Raw genomic sequence first — 24,820 nt, 5'->3', positions numbered from 1 at the left:
AGAAGTGCTCCTAAATTTAGTCTGTGTCTCAGAGTTGAGTTTGAAATTTAAAAATATTCCTCCTCTTGATGAAAGGAGAAAAAACTAGAGGAAATCTAGGAGGCCTGTACTGTGAGCAGTCTGTAATGCTCACATGTAATGTGAGTAATGTAAAAGTAAAGAAATAGTGGTCATACTGTTTTTAAGAGCTCTGTAGAAATGTAGTGGAATGGCAGAAAGAGGAATGGAGGGTTAATTTCCAGTGATCTCAGTGAACATGTGGGAGGAAAGGGGCACCCACTTATTTTTAGGAGCTCATAAAAGATCACCTTAGCTGCCACTATTCTGGCTTCTTTTGAAAGAACTCTAATGTGAGTTGGAGATTTGGTAATACTAAAACCTCATAAAAGATCACCTTAGCTGCCACTATTCTGGCTTCTTTTGAAAGAACTCTAATGTGAGTTGGAGATTTGGTAATACTAAAACCTCAAGGATGTTCATGACATTTCCCCCAGCAAATTCACTTCTAGGGATTTATCCTATGGAACTAATTAGAGATACCTACGGATTTTCAAAATAAGATACTCATCACAGCATTATTTAAAACAGCAAAAGATTGGAAACAGCCTACATTTTGAATTGAAAGCCATGTGTTAAATTGCAGTGTATCTATAGAATGGGAAAGTTAGAAATCATATTCTTATAAATTCACGTTCTTAAAGAATATTCAGCATCTTGAGAAAAGTTTATTATTAATTTAAAAGCAGTATGTAAAATTAAAAGCAATATAATATGCCAAGTTAGTGTTTTTTTTTTAAATATGTACATAAAGAATAATTTGGAAGAAAAATGCACATGTTGCTGTACAGGCATTATAGATTTGATCTCAGTTATCAGGGAACCATGCAAGGCAAGGACTTAGTTGCATTATGTGCCGGTTTCTGGTAACACAGTCCTCTACAAAAGCAAGAACTGCCTGTATTTTTTTTCTGTGCAAGGAGACTGCTTTTTTTTTTTTTTTTTTTTTTTTACTTTCTATGTTTTCTTCATTTTCTATAATATACATCTACTCACTCTATAATCAGGGAAATCTCAGATTAATTATTTAGTATTTGTAATAGCTCATCCCAGTGAGCTATCGCATCAACAAACCAAGATATTTTTCATGTGTTTTTTCCTGAGCATTGGCTTGTGCTTCAGTTCCTAACCAAATTAATTTTTCTCTAAAGATCCACTACTCTGATATATATTACTATAAATGGAAGTGCTCAGATTAGTCTGGTTAGTGACTAACCAAAGATGAAGTATTTGTGCTGAGAAACTTGGGTAGAGTTTGTGATAAGACCCCAGTGTGGGGCAGTAAGAGGATAGAGCTCAGAGACTGGCTTCATTTGACATTGTTAGACCAGCTGTTGTACCACATCAGGCCCCTGGTGCTTAAAAGGCCTCGGTAAGCTTGGTAGTTGTAGGGATAGAGCAGTGGACTGGGAGTCTGGAGACCAGGGTTTGGTTTCATCTTCGCTATGGGCAGGATTGCTGTATAGTCAGACCATTTGGTCATGCTGCCTGTGACTTGGAATTCTGGGAAGGGCACTTTTAAAGGAAGATTCTTACATGCTTTCAGAGCAAGGCTACCGTGATGCCAGAGGCAGTGTTCATGTGGTCTTTTATTCTTATCTTCATCGTAAAATAATTGTAATTTTAAATACCAACTTCTTGTTTCTGGTCAAAAACATTCAAAACTACTATAGTCATTTTCCTACTTGCCTTGGACACTTTGCTCTGGTTTTTGGCCTTATAAGAAGGTCCAGTTCATAGACATTTTGCATTTTGAAACTGAATTACATAACTAAATAATGAGACTGGCGAAACATTTCCAGGGAATACTATTCTCATGAATAAGATTGTATTTTAGTACAGTGTAATCTGAATGTGTTCACAGATCCAACACCTCAGATTCAAAACCTATTTAGAAAAAAAAAATCACATCGATTACAATAAATCTGAAAGTTATTGTGACATTGAAATGGCAATTTGCTAATGATACTCAACCACAAAGAATCATGGCGCTGATATTCAAATTTCACATAACTGTTAAAAAATAATATTTCCAAATATTTTTAGTGTTGAAATTTAGGTTTAGTTAGGACTTTAGCTGTGGTAATAATAATAATAAACTAAGCACAGAACAGGGGCCAGCCCTCCCAATGCATGCTGTAGATGATGGTATTCTTCATTTTCCTCAAATAAGTTATTTCATATGTTTAATAGGTAAGAAAAGAATATGACTTTTTTTTATGTTTTAAGAGTTTGGGACAAGGCGATTGCCACATCCCATGTCGATTTGAGATTTTTGCAGCTCCCTTACATTTAGTAAACAACAAATTTTACAGATCTGAGTTGTACCTGGATATCTCAGTGCCCTGGGGAAGCACAGGGCCCTATTGTCGGTGCATTATATTTCTATAAATTCAATATCAGATTAGAAGTAAATGAAATGAGTTAATACTGAATTTGGAGCTGTGGCTGACCTTGGTATTGATTTCTTACCTGGAATGTGATTGATGAACCTTCTTGGACCTGTTAGCTTCAACTACACTGATCCACCAGCCATAGCTATTCAGAACACAGGAACAACCAGACAGTAAGATCTTTTTTTTTTTTTAAAGATTGTATTTATTTATTTATTTGAGAGAGAGGGAGGGAAAAGCAGATTCCCTGCTGAGCCAAGAGCACGATGTGGGCCTCGATCCCAGGACCCTGGGATCATGACCTGAGCCAAAGGCAGACACTTAACTAACTGAGCCACGCAGGCACCCCGTAAGATTTTTTATAGATAGATTTTTGCATAGCCAAAATTACCACTAAAACTGTTCGCCATAAAGGACATCCTTAGGCTGTCGTGTAGAAGCAAAGCTTCGTTATGGTTTCCTAGTTTACTGCAAATGAACAAGGAGGTAAAGTGAGAAGAAAGAGATTGTCAAGTGACAGGTCACAGAGAAAAAATCAAAATGATGTAGAACTATAACTGAGTTGTATTTAGTACCAAGCAAATGTCTTCACATATTCCAGTAACCTCTGGGGGTGTCTCTGTAATATATATATAGCACAGCACACTATTAATCTTTGTGACAATAATTCTGAGAAAATCTAAAGGTACATTCACTATTTCCTTCCTGCAGAGAAGGCAGGAAAGGATATAAATCTATTTGAAAAAGATTGTCACTCAGGAGCATTGTGATAAAAATAAAATAAAAGTGAACAGCTATGATATCTATCAGTATGAGAAATTTATGTGTTCTGACATGGAAAGATGTCTTTCATAGGTATTATGTGGAAAAGCAAATTATGAACAGTATGTATAATATCCCATTTTTATTAAAAAGAAAAAAGATTTGTAAATATGTAGAAGAAATCTAAGTGACTTCTGCAAACTGTTAATAGTGCTTAAGTCTGGATGCTGGGATTATATATGACTTTATTTTTTCTAAGTTATATATTTCTGTAATATTTTTAATTTATAAAAATAAGCAAGTATGTCTTTCCTAATCAGAAGAAACAGGTAATAAAACAACCAGCTTAAGAAGGCAGAAAAGTACTCAATACATTTTAGAAAGTTTTGGTGCTTGTTTAATGGGTAAGTGAATTTTAAACTTACGTGGAATGTCTCCCACCTTGACAATGGATAAATGATTTGTCAGTGTACATGATCATCAAGCACTCTCTACAATAAACACTCCAGTTGGGTGTCAGTAGCTTTTTTTTCCCTGAACCCTGATCAATCTCCCTCAACCGTTGAAATGAACTTATATACATATCATTATTGGGGATTTTGACAAGATTTTTGTTTCTGTGGCCCCACTTCTCAGTTTTTGAAACTGTATTTGCTTGTGGTATATTAGGAGTGGGACAATCAGTAATTTTCTCTTACAAGCAAATTTATTTTTGTTCTAAGATTTAGGTTTTAAACCTACTGGCTGATATTTGAAAGCATAACCATGCTCCTCAGTCCCAGTGTATTGTTTGTAATTGGTCCAATTTATCTGATTCAGGTGCATTGTGGCCAGGTATGAAACCTGAAAGTGGTTTAATTCAGACTCCATCTCCAAGTCAACACAGTGTTCTTACCTGCACTACAGGGTTAACCACAAGCCAGCCAAGCCCAGCACATTATTCTTATCCCATTCAAGGTAAATAGGCATGGTTGTGTGTGTTTTATTATTGTTGTTTTTGTTGTTTTCAGTCTATCTGTATCTCCAAACAAATTGGGTAATACAGGAGCACTGTCTTGTAAAACATAAGGGGGTGATATTTGCACTTGTGCATGCTTTTTGTGTTAGGCACCCAGAATTTGGGACTGTGGTTTCTAAGTAGTTTAGCCTTTAAATGTGATTTGTTATTCGTAGAACTTCAGCCTTTCCTTTTGCATGGTGTCCAGAAAACCTGTCTGATTTTTAGTCTGTTCTCAGTGGCACTTTGTCCTATAAATGAGCAGAAGACTCCCCATGGGGCAGAACTTTGCTGCTTTCTTTTATGTGAAGTCCAGGTAGGGCAGAAGTGAGATGTGTGCTGCATTTTTTTGCTGCAGTGTTGTCATACCTCCGCCCCCACTTGCTGCTTCTTGGTGAGAGCATTTTTCCTTCTCAAAAAGTTCAGCCTTGTTTCTATTTCATGATAAAAAGCATAGCCTTAAAGCTTGAACTCTGAACATCTTTGCCTTCCTGAGTTGTTGTTCTAAAAGGTTAGAATTGGGGCGCCTGGGTGGCTCGGTGGGTTAGGCCGCTGCCTTCGGCTCGGGTCATGATCCCGGGGTCCTGGGATCGAGTCCCGCATCGGGCTCGCTGCTCAGCGGGGAGCCTGCTTCCCTTCCTCTCTCTCTGCCTGCCTCTCTGCCTACTTGTGATCTCTCTCTGTCAAATAAATAAATAAAATCTTTAAAAAAAAAAAATAAAAGGTTAGAATTATGACAGGACTATTAGGAATAAAGAGAGAGAAATTCAGAAGGCACTATGGGATTAATTCCCAACCCTTCCAAATCTAACACAGGCAATTTGTCATTGCTCCAGATTGGAAATTAATGTCCATGTACCTGGCTTCTCATCTGCCTCCTTTCTCCTGATTTCTCCCAGCTTTAAAATTTTATTCCTCATAAAATAGGTGCTAGAGGAGTGAGGATGGGACAGCAAAAACCTGTCTGAGGTACTCTTAAGATACGAACTTTGGTGATAAAAAAGTGTTTTGATATAGATGATAGTAAATAAAATATTTTGCTACTCAGTTTTAATTGTTTTCATTTAAATGATTAAGAACTACTTCTGCTTGATCCATTTACCAGTTAGTAAATAATTAAGTCAGGATGTAAGCTGGGCAGTCTGACCTCAGAGCATGAGTGCAATATTTATGATTTTCGGTATTGAAATCATGATGTCAATATCAGCTCTCCCATAAGAGAGAACCTTTATGGACAAACAAGTAAGTTTGTTTTTCCTCCCTTTTCTGGTTAACCTCTTGGCACATTTTGTTGTTCATTAGAACTTTGGCAGAGGGTAGAATTTAAGGCCGAAGGTAACCATCAAGTTATTAATTTTTGCCTTTATTCTAAAGAAACATTGATAGAATACAAATTGAAACAATTGGCTAAAATGAAATATGAGTATTGGCAGAGTCAAATTACCTAGGTTGTCTGCTATCAATATCACTCTCCTCTCTCCCACCTTTAGTTTTACTTAGCATGGATAGTGAATGGCTGTCCCCGGCTGCTCTGTTCCCCCTGTATAACTATCCAGTCCCTCCATGGAAGAAAAGCAAAAAGAATTCTATCAGTTTTTGAAAAATGGTCAAAATAGCAGTGTCTCCTCATCTACAATTGACATATAGAGTTATCTAGAGTTGTCAAATCACTATGTTGTACACCTGAAGCTAATGTAATATGTGTCAACATACTGCAATTTCTTTAAAATGTATAATTTTAACCTAAAAAAAAATTATATTTCTGGCTTGATCAACTCTGATCAAAGCCCTTTCTTCAGTTTATGCAATGCTTATGAAAGCCCTTCGGTTAAGTAGATCTGGCTGCTTTATATCAATCTTTTCCTACAGTATAAATATGTGGCCCAGTCTCTGGTTATTTTCTTCAGTTGAGATGGTTTAAGTGGTTAATATTTAAGTGGTAAAATTAATTTCAGAAATTTCAAAACTAATTTTAACGTAATCTTGACTTTTAATGAATGTGTTTGTGCTTAATTTTGTTGGTAGCATATGATAGTCTTTTTTTATTGTCTTTCATTGATCAGGAGTTTTGTTTTGTTCTGTTTTTTTTTTTTTTTAAAGATTTTTTTTTTTTTATTTATTTGACAGAGAGAGAGAGAGATCACAAGTAGGCAGAGAGAGAGGAAGGGAAGCAGGCTCCCCGCCCAGCAGAGAGCCCGATGTGGGGCTTGATCCCAGGACCCTGGGATCACAACCCGAGCCGAAGGCAGAGGCCTTAACCCACTGAGCCACCCAGGTGCCCCTTGTTCTGTTTTTTAATAGACATTAGTTTTTAGATTAGTTTCAGATTTATAGACAAATTGAGAAGACAGTACAGAGAGTTACAGATCCCCCCATCTTGTATATAATTTCCCCTATTATTGACGTCTTATTTAGAATGGAACATTTATTACAATTAATGAGCCCATATTGGTACATTATTATTATCAAGTCCATAGTTTATTCATAGTTCCTTAGTTTTTACCTGATGTCCTTTTTTTTGTTCCAGGATTCCATCCAGGATACCACATTTCTTTTAATTGTCATGTCTACTTAGGCTTCTCTTGACTAGTTTTTCAGGGTTTTTTTGTTTTTGATGACCTTGACGTGCTATACTTGAGTCCCACAAGTTACACAGGAGTATACCTGTCTACAGGATAGACATGAATCCCACAAGTATTTATTGAGCATCACCTGCTCTGTGCCAGGTATTTTGCTAGATGTTGGAGATAAGAATAAGATAGTAAGATTCTACCTTCTTGGAGCTTACAGATGAGTGGAAGAAACAGAAAACAAGCAAGTAAATAATTAAATAGATTTTGAAAAGTTCTCAGAAAGAAAAAAAAACCATATTGCTGTGATTGGGAAAACAAGGAATTAGTTGTTTTTTTTTTAATTTAATTTAATTTTTTAATTAGCATGCAATTAATTAAAAAAATTAAATTTAATTTAAAAAAACAAATGGGGGGAGGGGCAGAGGGAGAGAGAGAGATGGAGAGAGAGGATCTTAAGCAGGTTCCATGCTGAGTGTGGAGCCTGATGCAGGGCTTGATCTCACAACCCTGAGATCATGATCTGAGCCAGAGTCAAGAGTCGGATCCTTGACTGACTGAGCCACTCAGGCGCCCCAAGGAGTTAGTTTTAATAGAGGGGTCAAAGAGCATGCCTCTGAGGAAGTAGACGTGCTGAGCATGAGCCATCATGCTGGGAGGGCAAGAGGGACAGGCCAGGGAGAACAATCCAGGCGGAGCAAGCAACATTGCCAAGGTGCTCAAGTGAGAAAGAGCTCTTCTTACTTTGAATAACTTGAAAGCTAGGTAGGCAAGGGTGGTAGAGGGAGACATGTATAAAGTTAAGACATGGGTAGAAAGTAAATCTTGTGCCAACTTTTATATACCCCTAACCTTTAGGTCAACCTGCTGGCTTTGGGGCAGTGTCATTTAATTTGTCATTTAATTGCCTCTCACAGTGCTATAACCACCGTCTTCTGATTAAAGCTGTCTGTGTATATTGACTATATTATTTGGACCTCTACTGGGGCATGGTTTTCTAAAACACACCTATGAGGAAACTACTGAGTCTCCTCTTTTCGTATGTATTGATTGGACCTCTAGTGGGGCATGGTTCTCAGAAGCTTTGTTTTTCTATTATTTCATGGCTCCGTTGTCAGAACAGGAGTGGAGACTATCCAAAAACAGTTGGGCGTGCCATTCGCATTTGGAGAGCAGATAGTCTTCAGATATGTATCAGTAGGATTGACCACTTGAGTTTTCTTTGATCCTCTAAGTTTGTATGTTTTGTTGCAATTTTATTGCTGCTATTTTTGTTTCTTAAATCTGCAAATATTATTTGTTGAGACATATATATGTGTGTGTGTGTGTGTGTGTATATATATATATATATATATATATATATGGGCAGAATGATAAGTACTATTTAGTACTTTAAGTCATAGTTATGTGTACAGTAGGGTATACAGTGATGTGTGTGCCCTTTTAGGTGAGTTTGGCTTGGGTGCAATGATGGTTACAAGAGCCTAAAAAATTATGTATTTAATTGTTATCTCACCCCATCAATGCAGTCTGATCTCCATGAGAGCAGGGGACTTTGCCTTGTTCACTGCTCTATTCCTCAGTGACTGGAACAGTTTCTGGGTGCATAGTAGACCGTGGTTTGCTGAATGAATGAATATGGCACATATGAGAAAGGATTTGATTGGATTAGAGAAGGAAGTGTTACTGAACCCTATAAACTTTCTAGGTCAGCAGGCCAACATTTTCTGTAATAGAAGTCACTATTGCTGAAAGTAGTTTGTGATCTTTAGGAAGGTATGTATTAAAAATTCAGTATCAGCAACTAGCTAATCAAGTCATTAAACTTCCTAGTGGAGATAATAAGAGTATATGACCAGTTGTTTATAAGGTGTACCTTGTTACCTTTAGCCCAGTTCAGTAAGTGGTCTGAAAATTGTTAAATTTATAAAACCACTTTGTCAGTCAGAGTACCTTTTCCCCATGTATGCGAAGATATGAATGGGTTGTACTGCTAACCATTTATAAGTTAGTAAGAAGGTAGAACAGAATTAAAGGTAAATAGGAGGAAAAGAGGATTATATGCTAGAATAAAGACCAATGGAAAATTGAGCTAGAAATGGACTTTGCTAGGAGAAATAAACTTAAGAGATTAAGTAAATTATTCATTTTCTTTCCCACCTTAAATCACCTTATGTCCTGTGTGTTTTATTACTTGGCTACCTAGCATAATGTACTGGTAATAAAACCTGAAAGCCACTCAAAATCTTTACCCACAAGAATGATTAAAAACTACTTACAGAATCATCTAAGCCTGTGAATTGTACAGAAATTCCTTGTACTTCCCCATGGGGGGGAAATGGGTAAGCCATGGTAAAGAAGAAAATGAATATTGGTAGGAAGAAAATAACATCTCTGAGGTTATAAAATCTGTTTCATTCGGTTGTTATGTTTAAGAAAGTAAACTCTTTTAAGAGTCCTTTGTTCCCCTGGGAGAAGAAGTATTGTAGAAAAAATCTCCCTGGATTGTCAGGAAATCTGAACCCTGTCTCATCCAGTTGGGAGATCCTAGACGCCATCATGACTACCACTGGTTCCATGACAGTAGACAAATAACCTTAACTCTTCTTTGTCCCAAGTTCTTCATCTGAAAGCTGGGGTTTTCTGTTCTAATCTCTTCTAGACTTTCTTCTAAGCAGAGTACCCTTGGGGGAAGGAATAAAAATTTCCCTGATTTTGATGAGTACTCTCATGTTTCTGCTTCATTTGTTCATCTGTTCTCTTCTTAATGGAGGTTTTCCTATTAACTTTACCTGTAAAGTACTTTGTTGCTAATGGGATAGGTAGTCAGATAGTCAGGTCTACCTCATGATGAATCCTTATGGCATGAGTGACTGCAGTGGGAACCAGGTCTAAGTGTGCTTGTGATAAATGAGGGAAAGGACCAGTTCAAGACCAGTACCTTGTAGTCTCAGTTACTACACTGGTTCACCTGAAAAAAGTCACTTTAACAAATAGTAGTCACTGAAGATTTGACTAAAAAAACCCTGGTGGAGTCTGTGGTAGAAGGATATGAAAAAAGTTAGCCCAAATTCCTTGTCCCAAGATAGGCAGCCTAAATAACTTACAGAGTATATTGTTACCTGGCCAGAATAATATTTAATATTTTCCAGGTTTTTCCAGGCTCATTGGTAAAATCATTAAATGCCAGATCATGTTTATTGATCTACAGTAATAATTCGTGATTTGAGTAGAGCCCAAAAAGCAACTCCAAGCAGGTTTGGGGGATCAGCTCTATTCCTCAAAGTTAATTATGTTGCATTAGGAGAGGCATCATTTGGGGCAAGTGGTAACAAATATCCCAGTCTAGGATTTACATGCAGATTTACCAGAGCTCTTGTGGTTTCTGCTGGTTGTCAGTTGGTCACACTGCAGGTGAGTCATCTTTCAAGGGCTGAGAAGATAGACTGGAGATTTGTTTAGCTTCTGATTCCATTGATTTCATTAGTATGAGCCAGTGCATTGTACATGTGTCCTTCTTAGGACTTCAATAGGAAGAGTGGAAGACTCAAGTTGAAACAGAAAAATGTTTGAACTGTTTTATTTCTAATCAAGATTAAAGTATGGCGTGCAAAAGAGCAAAATCAGTATTTGTTTCCTTTGTGCAATGTTCTTTATCTCCTTGTAGATCTGTTTACATAAGACACAATGTGTTTTCCATTTCTTCTAGGCTTTTACATAATATCTTTAACATCTTTTCACACTCTCCATCCTCTAGCTTCAAGCACAAATGCCAGCCTGATATCCACTTCATCTACAATTGCCAATATTCCAGCAGCAGCAGTTTCCAGCATCTCAAACCAGGTACAGTCTACTGCGTTCATCCTATTTGATATGGTTCATCGAGCTTGATCTTCTTCTCTTCACTCTCTGGTCAATTTGCTAATCTAAGAAACAACCAGAACTGGGACCCTGGATGGTTTCTCAGACTGCCCTCCAGTTTCTTTCATTACTATGCTGTCTGACTGATACGGCTCTATCTGCTCCCTTACCTACTTTGTGTGTCTGCCTCCTACCTTGTCCCTACTAGAATGTAAGCTCCGTGAGGATAGGGACTTACTTTTCTATTTTGTTCACTTATGTATTCCCCGAGTTCAGAAAAAGCCTGGTTCTTTCTACTTTTTTATTTAGGCACTCATTTCTTCTTTGTGGTCTGGTCTCGATCACTGTTCTATTAATTCTTTATGTTTAGATCACTGGTAATAGCTTCAGTGTTTTAGGGGTTTTGTTTTTGGTGTTAGGTTTTTATTTGTTTTCTCTGCAGCAATGAAACTTTTCTCCGTGAATCTCTTTTTTGGCTATAGTTAACATTACTGTTCTGGTTCATCTTTTATGTTTGACTGTTTTTGCATTTCTTCATTCTTAGAGTTCACAAATTACAGAGTTTCTACTATATACCTGGCACTCTTCCATGTTATTTATCTTTCCCTTTCCTAAGTTTTCTTTTTGATCCTGTTTTCTCTCATGGACAGTGTATGTAGTTTTCCACATGTTTTTTATTTCATCCCCAGAAATGTTACATTCACAGGGTCCATTTACTACCTCCGAAATGAACATTCTAGTCCTGACTGCATGATTTCTACAGGCTTCCTGCTGATTGATGGCCATGTTTTTCTTTAATGTCTCGCTGTTTCCCTAAGTTTATCATATCAAAAGCCAGGCTTTCGTTCCAACTTTTTTTGCTCGTTGTCCTTCAAAAGTAAAAAGCACTTTTCCCTATGACTTTTCAATTGTCTTGAGACGATTTTTAAATAAAGCTAGGCCTCAACCAAACCAGTTGTTTTCAGTTTTTTTCCCTCACCTATTCCTAATGTAGCCATTTCTAGAATTCTTTCTCTTCCATTTTTGCTATTATTTCCTATGTTTTGGTTCTTCCCCTTTAATCCTGAATTACTTCAGTTAACTGTTCATCTCATCTCCAGTTTTCCTCTGTACCTAACCATTTCCTAAAACACTATCTGAGGGCACATGGCTGATTCAGTCAGTGGCGCATACAACTCTTGATCTTGGGGTCATGAGTTCAAGCCCCATGTTAGGGTTAGAGATCACTAAAAAAATTTTTTTTAAAAGATTTTAAAACACTATCTGAATAATTTTCTCAAAAGTCTACTTTTATCCTGTCAATCATCTGCCCAGAGTCTTTCTGTATTTTTGTTGTTTTGATTTTGATAGTCACTGTTACCTGCCCCCACACACACACAAACTATACACCATGGCCTTAAAGAATCCAAGTCACATTCATAGGCTTGCATGACTCATTCAAGCCTGAAAGATTCTTTGTTTCAACCAGACTCAATATCTCTGGTCCCTTAATAAAACCTTTTTAGGCCCTACTCATGCTCTTATTTCCTCTGTCTGTTTAGCTCAGAAAGCTCTGACTATCACAGTTTGCAAGGATAGTTGTCTTCCTCTGTATTTCACTCACTGGACATATAATTTACTGCCAATTTGTTGAAAATGTTGTCTTCTCCTGCTAGACTTTTAACTCCCTTGAGTTCAGCCAGTACAGCTTACTCTTTTCTTTAATGTTCCAGCTCATACCTAGACACATACCCTGACTGAGTTATATTTGGTTTTATGGTAGATGCTCAGTACTCTTTATAATTGGTCTGGTTAATTAGCTTCTTCCTGCTGCTTACCAACATCAGTATCAGTTGAAGTTTTTTAAGGTATGTATTTGAGCTATACATCATACACATTTTTTGCACAGCTTTATTAAGGTATAATTGATATACAACAATCTGCATACATTTAAATTGTAGTTTGATAAGATTTGACATGTATGTGCCCATGAAACCATTAAAAAGTTCCCTCCAATTTTCTTTATTTTTTTTTTAAGTAGGCTCCATGCCCAGCATGGAGCCCTAAGTGGGGCTTGAGCCCATGATCCTGAGATCAAGACCTGAGCCAAGATCAAGAGTCAGAGACGCTTAATGGGCTGAGCCACCCAGGTGCCCCAATACTCAGTTTTTAAACTAGGAAACCTTAATGTAGGATATGTGCTTTTTTGTTTAAGCTCATCTGTACTTAGAAAGCACTAGCATCTAGTGAAGTTGCTTATAAACTTCTTAAAGAATAGAATCATCAGAAATTCTATGCAGAAATTTACACAGAAATTCAGTACCTAAAATGGAAAAAAAAAAAAAAAAAAGAAAGAAAGAAAGCCATTAGAGTAGAAAAGGGACATTGTGTGTAGAGTGCATGGGACCCTTCTCTCTCAGCCTCCTGCTCATGGCAAAGATAGCCTCTGAGGTCTCTCCTCTTGACTCTTAGGTTGCCACAGAATGCATTTTGAAAATCATTGGTTTAGGTGGAAGCTATAGATGGGTAAATGAGAAGTCAAATAAATGTTTTAGGAAACTAACAATGAGTAAGAGGGACATGAAAGTGGGGCGCCTAGGTGGCTTGGTCATTAAGCATCTTCCTTTTGCTAAGTTCATGATCCCAGGGTCCTGGGATTGAGCCCCGTATCGGGCTTCCTGCTTGGCAGGAAGCCTGCTTCTCCTTCTCACACTCCCCTTGCTTGTGTTCACTCTCTTGCTCTTGCTGTGTGTCTCTCTGTCAAATAAAGAAATAAAATCTTTAAAAAAAAAGGGACAGAAAGTCTCTTGTATTGAAATCAGCGCTTTGCTCTTTCTGAAAGTCTTGTTTTCCTCCCTTATTCCCCTTGGTCTACAGGACTATCCCACCTATACTATCCTTGGTCAGAGTCAGTACCAGACCTGCTACCCCAGCTCCAGCTTTGGAGTCGCGGGCCAGACTAACAGTGATACCGAGAGTACCACATTAGCCGCAGCCACATACCAGACGGAGAAGCCTAGTGTCATGGTACCTGCGCCGACAGCACAGAGACTTTCCTCTGGTAAGCACCGTACCTCTCAAGCCTTTGGCTTAAGGGCACTTCATTCAACATTACGGAATAGTAAAGATCATTTTTTTCTCGTCTGAGTCACTGTTACTGTGTTATTGGCTTTCCTTCTCAGGTGAGGAATATTTAAATATTAGAACCAGACTATGTGCTGAGTCATTGGCAGGCTGAATGTAATACCTGATTCTGTGAACAGAAAAGCACCAAGAATGAGAAGACTGTGACAGCCACCCCGCCCTTCAGCTTTACTGTGTTTGTCATAGGGAACTTCAGAATCTTGGCACGTTTTGTCAAAGCTGAAGGACTCTAGTTTTAGTCAGTATGTATTGTGGATGCCTGCTATGGCCTCAGAGCAGTAGTCCTTAACTTTTTCTGTCATGGATCTCCAAGATCATGAGGAAAGTGATGGTCCTTCCCCTCTCAAGGAAATACATAATTAACCTACAAGTTTAAACCTGTACATTTAGGTTTGAAATGTGTCAATGAATTATGAAGTCCAGGTTAAAAAAAAACCCTAACATAAAGGCTTTATACACACATTCAGTAAGTAAACATATGTATATCCTTTTTATTTGTCTCTATCATTCCGGAAAATTTAGTGGTTGGCTGTCACATCATATAATTGGACGAAGGACTGTTTATTGTTAGCACTGATGCATTTTTAAAAGTAGTGTTCTGTCTCAACTAAAGCAGTTTTTTGTGCACCTTCACTAGTCCTCTAAGGAAAGGATACTGCTTCAAATTTACATAACTTTGAAATAGTTACACTTGTTGATGCCTTAGTTTTGAATTCATAGCTCTAAATATCTATTCTTCATAACAATTTTAACTTATTAATAATAGGGAATTTCAAACGTAGAAGTTGTCAGAATAGTATAATGAACATCTTATGTATCCATCATCCATCTTCAACAATTAACTCGTATTTCAACTGTACTTAATCCAGTTCTCTCACCGAATTCCAGGCATTCTATGTCTATAAGATAAATATTTGCTAGTGTAACCACAATGCCATCCCCTCTGAAATAATTCAGTAATTCCTTACACTATCATAAAATACTAAAAGGTATTATTTCTCGTTTTCTCATAAATGTGAAGAGTTTTATTTTCCTTTTTTATTAGAGTTTTTAATGTATTAAAAATTAACCTATTTTATTTAGAGTTTATTTAAATTAGGATCAAAGTAAGGTTCATACATTGGGATTGATGGATATATACTTTCTCTTTTAACTTATAAATTCCCCTTTTTTTTAATTCTCTGATGTACTGTATTTGTGAAGAAACTGGTGTTTATCTCATGCCATTTCCCAGTCTGAATTTTGCTGATTACCTCTGTATTGGATAGATCAACATGTCCTGCTGGCTTCTGCATTTTATTTTAAATTGGTAAATAGAACTAGAGTCATGGTTTTCAACTGAAGGTGTTTTTGTGCTTTGCCCTCTCCCGCGTTCGCCTAAGACATTTGGCAGTGTATGGAAACATTTTTGGTTGTCACAGTGGGTGGGGAGTGCTACTGGCATCTAGTGGATAAAGGGCAAGGGTGCTGCTTAGCCAGTCATCCTATAATACATAGGACATCGGCTCAACAAAAAATTATCTGGCCCAAAATGTCAATCGTGCCAAGTCGAGAAACTCTGATATAGAAACTTAGCCAGATACAGGTTCAGGTTTTTGGGGGTTTTGTGTGTGTATGTGTAAAACAACTTTATGGCTGTGTTCTTGCATTGAGAGGCAGGTATATAAATTCTATTATAACTCTCTCTGTTATATTAGGAGCTGTTGATGCTCGATGCTGGTGTCTAGGTCTGCATTCCTAAACTGATCAGGCGAAGTTTGATTTTCCAGCCTTTATCACTGTAATATGGTTCTTACGGAAATAAAACATGCTGACCCTCTTCCAGCTCTGGTTCTTATAGCCTGTGACTACTGGCAATATATATCTCACTTTTCTTTCCAGGAGACCCTTCTTCAAGCCCATCTTTGTCCCAAACTACACCAAATAAAGATGCGGATGAGTCCAGAAAAAACATGACTGGCAAGAACCGGGGCAAAAGGAAAGCTGATGCCAGCTCTTCCCAGGACAGTGAATTGGAAGTATGGGAAGAAACTCATTTGAGTTACCTACTTTTTTTTTTCTCATTTTTTAAGTTCATCGAACATACTTATCTGAAACTCATGGAGATACTGTAGTTCTGTGTTTAATGCCCCCCAACCCCCGCCCTGCCACCACTTGCGATTCTTGGTCAAGAGAAACGAAACTGGCCTAGGGAAGAGAGAAATGTAAAAACACATTTCTCCGAGCCCATAACTTGCCATATTACTTTCAGATGCTTTTCACCAAAGCATTGCAGAAGCTTTTTTGAATTTAGGTAGTCAGGTAACTTTTTATTTAGTTTGTTAGTTTGTTTAGTTTGCCAGAACAGTTTGTTCTCTGTGTTCAGAGCAGAATAGAAAGAACAGTTCCCTCATATTCAGAAAGCACAGGGTGTCACAGATAATGTCATAGTGTTCTCCATTTAAAAATCTAAAAGTAAAATGAGAAGATGAGAGTGCTTTAGGCCAAGCTTCTGTGAAACCGCATAACTTATTAATGAGCTGAGTACTCAGTTATTTTGTGGTTAAGCACTATAAGCATTTATTAGGGACATTGCATTTGGCTTCGTTATTAAAAAGATTAGAAAATCATACAAAATGCTAATAATAGTGGAGTTTTTATATGCTTTTGTTTTTGTATTTGATTTTTCTATAATATGAGCATTTAATGGGCAGGGGGATGCTGTATTTAAAAATGAGTTCATCAATAGGTATTAAGACATGAGTAAATTAAGGCTGTGTTTGGGGACTCTCTTTCCTTTTGTTCCTGACCAAAAAAAAAAAAAGGTTTAAAAAAAAAAAAAAGGAAAAAAAAAAAAAAAAAAAGAAAATCTAAGTCCTTTTACATTTTTTGGGAAAAACTGAGAACCAAGTTTTTTTAATAGTGGTAAAATATACGTAACATAAAATTTACCATTTTAACCATTTTTTAAATGTGCAATTCAGTGACATTAAGTACATTTACAATGCTGTTTGTTGCCACTATCTATTTACAGAACTTTTTCATGATCCCAAACAAAAACTCTGCCTATTAAGCGATAATTCCCCATTCTCCCCTCCCACTAGCCCCTGGCAACCTCTATTCTACTTTCAGTTTCTCGGAATTTACCTATTCTGAGTATCTCGTGTAAGTGGAATGATAGAATATCTACCCTTTTGTGTGAGACTTCTTTCACTTAGCATCTTTTCAAGGCTCATCTGTGTTATAGCATGTATAAGATCTTCATTTCCCTTTGTAGCTGAATAATACTCCATTGTATGTATATACCATGTTCTGTTTACTCATTCATTTGTTGATGGACACTAATGGTTTTTTCCACCTTTGAGTTATTGTGAATAATGCTGCTATGAACATTGTTATCCAGATATATATTTCTTTGAGTCTCTCTTTTCAGTTATTTTGGATATAAACTAAAGAGTAGAATTGCTAGATTATATGGTGATTCTGTGGTCAACTTTTTGAGGAAACAACAAAATGTTTTCCATAGTGGCTATATCATTTTACATTCCCACCAGCAATGCATGAGAGTTCTAATTTCTCCACATCCTCACCAACACTTATTATTCCCCACCCCCCTTTTTAAAAATAATAGCCATCCTAGGGGCACCTGGGTGGCTCAGTGGGTTAAAGCTTCCGTCTTCAGCTCGGGTCATGATCTCAGGGTCCTGGGATGGAGCCCCCCACGGGGCTCTCTGCTCAGCAGGGAGCCTGCTTGCCCTTCTCTCGCTCTGCCTGTCTCTCTGCCTATTTGTGATCTCTGTCAAATAAATAAATTAAAATCTTAAAAAAAAAATAATAGCCATCCTAATAGATGTGAAATGGTTCTGATTTCCATTTCCTTAATGGCCAATAATAGTGTTGAACATCTCTTCATGTATTTATTGGCCATCTGTATATTTTCTTTGGAGAAATAGCTGGTCAAATCCTATGACCAGTTTTTAATTGGGTTGTTTGGTATTTTGTTGTTGAGTTTTAGGAATTCTTTATATATTCTAGATACTAATCACTTCTCAGATATCTGATGTGCAAATATTTTCTCCCATTCTGTGGATTCATTTTACTCTCTTGATAGTATTCTTTGATGCACAAAAGTTTCACATTTTGTTGAAGTCCTGTTTTTCTTTTATTTGTTTTGCTTTAGTGTTAAAAAATACAAGGTTATAAAGGCATTTACCTATGTTTTCTTCTAAGAATTTTATTGTAGCTCATAAATTTAGGTCTTTGATTCATATTGAATTAGTTTTTTTCATATTAGTTAATTTTTGTATATGGTATAAAGTAAGGGTCTAATTTCATTCTTTTGCACATGGATATCCAATTTTCCCAGCACCTTTTGTTGGAAATATTTTCCTTTCTCCCTTGAATGGTCTTAGCATCCTTGTCAAAAATTGACCGTATATGGGGGCACCTGGGTGGCTCAGTCAGTTAAGTGTCTGCCTTTGGCTCTGGTCATGATCCCAGGGTCCTAGGATTGGGGCCTCTAATCCCATCAGGCTCCCTGCTCATCGGGGAGTCTGCTTCTCCCTCTCCCTCTGTCCCCCTGCCCCCCGCCCCAGCCCTGCACTCGTGCTCTGTCTCTTGCTCTGCTCTCTCTCAAATAAATAAATCTTTTTTTTTTAAATTGACCATACCTGGGATCAAGCCCCGCATTGGTCTCCCTGCTCAGCAGGGAGCCTGCTTTTCCCCTCTTTCTCTCTCTGCCTGCCTCTCTGCCTACTTGTGATCACTGTCTGTCAAATAAATAAATAAAATCTTTTAAAAAAAGATTGACCGTATATGTCAGGGTTTATTTCTTAGGAATTATCTTGTCAATTTCATTGGTTTATATGTGTTTCCTTTTGCAGGTACCACATTGTATTGATTACTGTCGCCTTGTAGTAAGTTTTGAAATCAGGAAGTGTGAGTCTTCCAACTTCATTCTTTTTCAAGATTATTTTGGCCTTTCAGGCTATGGAATATGAGATTCCATATGAATTTTAGGATGAGTTTTTCTTTAAAAAGCAATAATGAGATTTTGATAAGGATGCACTGAATTTGTAAATCATTTGGGTAGTATTGTCACTTTAACACTGTTAAGTGGTTCATCCATGAACATGGGATGTCTTTCTGTTTATTTAGATCTTGGAGCTTGAGCTCACAACCCTGAGATCATGACTTTAGCCAAAATCAAGAGTTGGTTGCTAAACCAACTGAACCACCCAGGCATCCCTTGGTTAAATTTATGCTTAAGTATTTTATTAGTTTTGATGCTATTGTAAATGGAATTGTTTTTTTTTTCTTTTATTTCTTTGAGGATTAGTTGTTACAAGTATATAGAAATACAGCTCATTGCTGAATTCATTTATTAGCTCTAACAATTTTTCGTGGATTCTTTAGGAATTCTTTAGAAAAATGATTTTTCTCTATATAAGATCATGTCATTTGTGAACGGAGATAATTTTATTTTTTCTGTTACAACTTGGGTCCCTTTTTCTCCCCCCAATTCTTGCCAAATTATTCTGGCTAGAATTTCTGGTACTTATGTTGAATAGAAGTGATGAAAACAGGCATACTTGTCCTATTCCTGATCTCAGAGATAAAGCTTCCAGTCTTGCACCATTGAGTAAGATATTAATTCTGGGTTTTTCATATACAATCTTTATCATGTGAGGAAATTCACTTCTACTCCTAGTAGATTGAGTGTTTTTATTATGAAAGTGTATTGAATTTTGTCAGATGCTCCTCCTGCATCAATCGAAATGACGATTGGGTTTTTACCCCCTGTTTTCTTAAGGTAGCATATTACACTGATTAATGTTGATCATTATGTATGTTGATCCATCCTTGCATTCTAAACAAATCCCACAGGGCCATGACATACAGTCCTTTTAATATGCTGCTAGAATTTTGTTTGCTAGTATTTTTGTGGAGAACTTTTTGCTTTGATGTTCATAAGAGATATTGGTCTGCAGTTTTCTTGTAGTGTCTCTATTATCTGACCTTAGTATCGGGGTAATGCTGGTTTCATAGAATGACTTAGGAAGTATTTCTTCATCTTCAACTTTTTGGAAGAGTTAAAGAAGGATTGGTGTTTTTCTTTAAATGTTTGGTAGAATTTAACAGTGAAACCATCTGGTCCTGGGCTTTTCTTTCTTGGTATCTTTTTGATTACTGAGTTCAACCTCTGTTAAAGGTCTATTCAGATTTTCGTTTCTTCCTGAGTCCGTTTTGGCATTTTGTAAATTTCTAAGAAGTTGTCCATGTCCATCTAGGTTATTTGTTAGTATCAACTGTCCATAGTATTCTCTTGTAATTCTTTTTATTTCTGTAAAATTGATAATAACATCCCCACTTCCGTTTCTGATTTTACTAATTTAAGGCTTCTTTTTTTTCTGAACCTAGCTAAAAGTTTTCAATTTTGTAGATCTTTTCAAAGAACCAACTTTTGGTTTCATTGATTTTTTTTTTCTCTGTTATTTTTCTACTCTCTGATTTATTTATCTCCAATCTAACCTTTAGTCTTTCCTTCTGCTGGTTTGTTCCAGTTCCTTAAATTGGACAATCATGTTATTGATTAAAATCTTACTTCTTTTTGAAGGCATGTATTTTATAGCTATAAATTCTCCTCTTAGTACTGCTTTCACTGCAGCCTATAAATTTTGGTATGTTGTGTTTTCGTTTTCATTCATCTCAAGGTATTCCTAATTTCACTTGGGATTTTTTTCTTTGATCTGTTGTTTAAAATTGTGTTGTTTAATTTTCACATATTTATGAATTTTTTAGTTTTCTTTCTTTTACGTATTTCTTGTTCCATTCCATTGTATTAAGAAAAGAATGCTCACTCATTATTTTTTGTTTTCCTTCCTCAGCGGGTATTTCTATGGGACTTGGATGAAACCATCATCATCTTTCACTCTCTTCTTACTGGATCCTACGCCCAGAAGTATGGAAAGGTAATTTGAGTCTTTCTTCCTTTGTTGTAGTGTCCTCCTCCTGACTATATGGGCAGGTAACCAAAATCACTTTTTTCTGCTACCTCTATCTTACCCTGTTGGCCTTTCTTTCACTTTCCATGTAAAACTTCACCTGATGGCTTGTACCAGGTAGGCTACATGGTCAGGCAGTATTAATAAAGCTGGAGACCAGACCTAGGACCAGTGCTATGTAAGCTTAAGTTGTTGAAGACTACTATTTTATAAAGACTAAATATGGGAATGAAGCTCAAAACAGAATGGAGTCTTAGGATTATATATTCCAAAGACATATCTGTTAACTTTAAGTCACTTTTAATAGCCCAAACTGAGCGTTTTATTTAGCTGAGTATATGCCAGATATGTAAATTCAAAATATATATAAAGTACAAAATATTTTTCTTACATAGATTACATACCTCCTTAAACTAAATATACCAAGCAGAATTTAATTTATTTAGTCATCAATATAAACAGAGTTTTGGGAGGGGGACGTTGTTTGTTTGTTTGTTTGTTTTAGATTGATTTATTTATTTGAGAGAGAGAGTTAGAAAGAGCACACACGCACAGGGTTGTGGAGGGAAGAAAGAAAGAGGAAAATCCAAGCAGACTTCACACCAAGAGTTGGGCGTTTAACCAGCTGCACCATCCAGGTACCCCTAAACATCAGCTTGAACAGAGGGATAAGCTATGTATTTCTACACTAAATTATCTCCAGGCTTCTATTTTTTGGTTTCTGTGAATAAATTTTATAAAAAATATCTGCTTCCTTTGCTTTCTTACTATTCCCATTTATTTCTTATTATCATTAATGTTTCTGTTAGAAGTACTTTCCACAGGCTTTTAGTATCCAGGCTGGTAAGCTGACATTAGCTCATACACTGTATAAGCTGATTATAAAAGTATATAAAATAAGAGCGTACAGAAGCCTAGATAGTCATTGAACAAACAAAATGTGAAGGGAAGACCTGATGGTTCACTTTAAAGCTAAATGCATTGGTTTTCCTACGAATATTTTGACTTTTCAGCCTTCTTCACTTATTTCCTGATTGTTGAGATTGTCAGATAACTGACTTCCAGTATTTATACTCTGTGTGTGTGTGTGTGTGTGTGTGTGTGTGTGTGTGTGTGTGTCTGTGTGTCTGTGTGTGTGTGTGTGTCTGTGTCGGGGAGGCTGAAGGGAGATAATGGGTATCACAATAGTAATATTTTAGCAATAGTTAGCATTTCTTACAAAACAGGGAATTTCTGCTCAAAATGGTTTTTTTAAAGTGGGTTTAGTTTTCTAAAAACTGACTTCAGAAATTAACTTTGCATAATCCCAGATTCCTCTCACTGTGAATGAAATTGCATGAGTAATAGTTAGAAGCACTTTTGCAGGCCTGTGTTGTTGTGGCCTTGACCCAGAATAACTCCGAAATACCTGAAGATTAGAACCAGTGCTGTTGGTACCAAATTAAACAAATTTTTCTCTTACTGTCTTCTAGGATCCAACAGTAGTGATTGGCTCAGGTTTAACAATGGAAGAGATGATTTTTGAGGTGGCTGATACACATCTATTTTTCAATGACTTAGAGGTAAGCATGTTAAAGTGTTCTGTGCTTCAGTGAAACATTTTATTTGTTCAATAACTATCTAACCTCTGCTTATGTATTGAGAGGAAATGTGGTGAGAAGGAGTGGTTGTGGAGAAGCCAGCTGGCCACTTAGGCTTTTATAGTCTTAGAAGAACAGTACGTTAGCTTGGTCATCAGTCTTGGTACTGGCCCTCAATTTTATTGGTTCAAAAATTTGATTTTTGTTAGCCTCTTTGGAAGTGATCTAGCTCTAGAGGAGATGCCAGCCCTTCACACAAAACAGTGTAATATAAACCAACATTCCTATTTATTCATCTGTCTTAAGTAACAAATAAGGTGGGTTTGACTCTGTACTCTTAATTATATCTTGACTATCTTTCGACTTTACCTTCTTAAAATATAATCTCTTGATTTGTCAGATCTATAAATGGCTATTCTGACTTATTATACTTTATATATGCTTATTATCCATGTATAGGTTCACCTTGATGTCCAGAATCATTTTATATTTAGATGCAAGGAAAACCAGGGACACAGAGAATATCTTGGTGAAGTTTTTTGTTTTTGACATTTGCGTTCACCTTTGAGGTGACCGTGGTATAGTGGCAAGAGCACAAGACTGGGAAGTCAAAAGGCCAGAGTGTGAGTTCCAGGTTAGGAAAGTTACCTCCCCATTCTGGGCCTCAGTTAAGCAGTTATCCTACACAAGAAACTAGTAACAGTTGTTCAGTCTGGGGAAGGGGATATGTTGCTGGGACACAGAGGTGGGAAGGAGTGGACTCTTCACTTCGTGCCCTTCTAAGTTTCAGACTGTGTACTACTTACGTAACCTAGTTTTTTAAAAACAGTGAAAATTGTAAGTTAAAAAACAAAATAGTGGGGTGCCTGGCTGGCTCAGTCAGAAGAGCATGCGACTCGACCTCAGAGTTGTGAGTTCCAGTCCCACATGGGGTGTAAAGATTACTTAAAATAAATATAATTAATTAATTAAAAATAAGATAACCTTTCATAAACACAAAATAATCCTATTTCTTTTCAAATATAGTCTAGTTTTACTCAATAAACAGTTCTCCAACAAATTGAATTACCAGGGCTCTAAACTCCAGTACCTTTGTCTAACCTCCACAATGCTTTAATCTTCCTCAACTTCACATGTTGACATGTTAGGACATCATAGTTTTTACTCAGCAAACATTTACTGAAAACCTACTTTCTGCCAATAATTATTGCCAAATTGTATTTGTAATGATTTTCTAGACATAGACCTCACTCAGGACTGAAAGTTCTGTGAAGAATTTGACCTGAATGTGTTCCTGCCCCCCAGGTCAGTGGTTCTCAACTTTAGGGGGCATAAGAATCACCTGGGGAGCTTGTTAAAAATGAAGATTCTAGGACTTCACACCCAGAAATTCTGATTGAAGTAGGTCTGGGGTGGACCCAAGAATATGCATTTTTAAAAAACTTCCCCAGGGGATTCTGATACAGGTGGATATCACAATATTGCCTTAGGTGGTATCAGAGGAGTGAATCTCTCAGTGTTAGGCAGTGGGTGGCATTTTATGTCTACAGTAGCTCAGGCTTGGTGGAAAGAACCTTGGATTCAAATTAGAAGACCCAGGCTTTTTCTAGTTCCTTTTTATCACTCACTAGTTATATGAATGCGGGTCACTCATTTCACCTCACTTTCGGAACATGAGGAGATTAACTTGGGTGACCACTTCTAATTCCTAAGTTTGGATTTACAGATTTCTGTTACAGTCATTCTCCGTTTTGATACCATACTCTACCAGCATCTGTTTCATCTGCAAAAATGTATTGGATACATGCTACATTAAGAGCGAGCACATGCTACACAAGGACTAGACTGGAGGGGTACAGAGAAACTGTAGGATACAGATTGTGCCACAGGAAGGCCACAGTGTATAACAGAACTTCACAGTCTGGCGTAGGACATTGACATCCCTGACAGTGGAAAGAGCTTGTGTTTATACCCATGAGCTCTTGTGTTATACCCATGACTACTGAGAGAAGAGCATACTTGAGAGTTGGGCTGGGTAAGGAAGATTTCATGAAGACCATGGGACCTGACTTAGGCCTTAAAAGAGGTTGGACAGCAGGGGGGTGAGAGTGGTCCTCCCCACACAAGAGAGACTGTAAGGTAGTTCATCATCTGCCATTGTTTGTGGTCTTTTTACAGTATGTCATGGTGGTGGTGGCACTTACGCTCCCTGGACTGAAATAGTTTTTGGTTTTGTCTTTCAACAGGAGTGTGACCAGGTGCATGTGGAAGATGTGGCTTCTGATGACAATGGCCAGGACTTGAGGTGATAGAAGCAGTGATGTCTTAAACATAAGTATATACCTGTTAGGCACGAGACACTGTCTAGGTTCAGAGGAAAACAAAGACGAGTTAGACATGGCCCTAAAAGATCTCACAGTCTTAGCAGAGACCGAGAGGTAACGATGGACTGCCATGTGCTGAGGTGCCTGTAGAGAATGTGACGGAGCACAGA

The 24,820-nt window shown here is 37.2% G+C and overlaps 1 protein-coding gene across 4 annotated transcripts in view; it reads left to right on the top strand.

Moving 5' to 3' along the window:
* The window catches only part of LOC111143064 (EYA transcriptional coactivator and phosphatase 3), a 107,105-nt gene that overhangs the window by 60,649 nt on the left and 21,636 nt on the right, over positions 1-24,820 (top strand). For 3 of the 4 annotated variants that reach the window (XM_022496508.1, XM_022496509.1, XM_022496510.1), the window contains 7 exons: positions 4,032-4,169; positions 10,537-10,622; positions 13,497-13,680; positions 15,645-15,781; positions 20,630-20,713; positions 22,219-22,308; positions 24,573-24,631. In XM_022496508.1, coding sequence (XP_022352216.1) covers positions 4,032-4,169; positions 10,537-10,622; positions 13,497-13,680; positions 15,645-15,781; positions 20,630-20,713; positions 22,219-22,308; positions 24,573-24,631 — 778 coding nt within the window. The remainder of the gene's footprint in view (positions 1-4,031; positions 4,170-10,536; positions 10,623-13,496; positions 13,681-15,644; positions 15,782-20,629; positions 20,714-22,218; positions 22,309-24,572; positions 24,632-24,820) is intronic. The other variant, XM_022496511.1, reaches the window with a different exon arrangement.

Source organism: Enhydra lutris, unplaced genomic scaffold (assembly GCF_002288905.1).
Source record: "Enhydra lutris kenyoni isolate GAN:26980312 unplaced genomic scaffold, ASM228890v2 scaffoldscaffold9, whole genome shotgun sequence".
Classification (NCBI taxonomy): Eukaryota; Metazoa; Chordata; class Mammalia; order Carnivora; family Mustelidae; genus Enhydra; species Enhydra lutris.
This window is presented reverse-complemented; position numbering and strand designations above follow the sequence as displayed.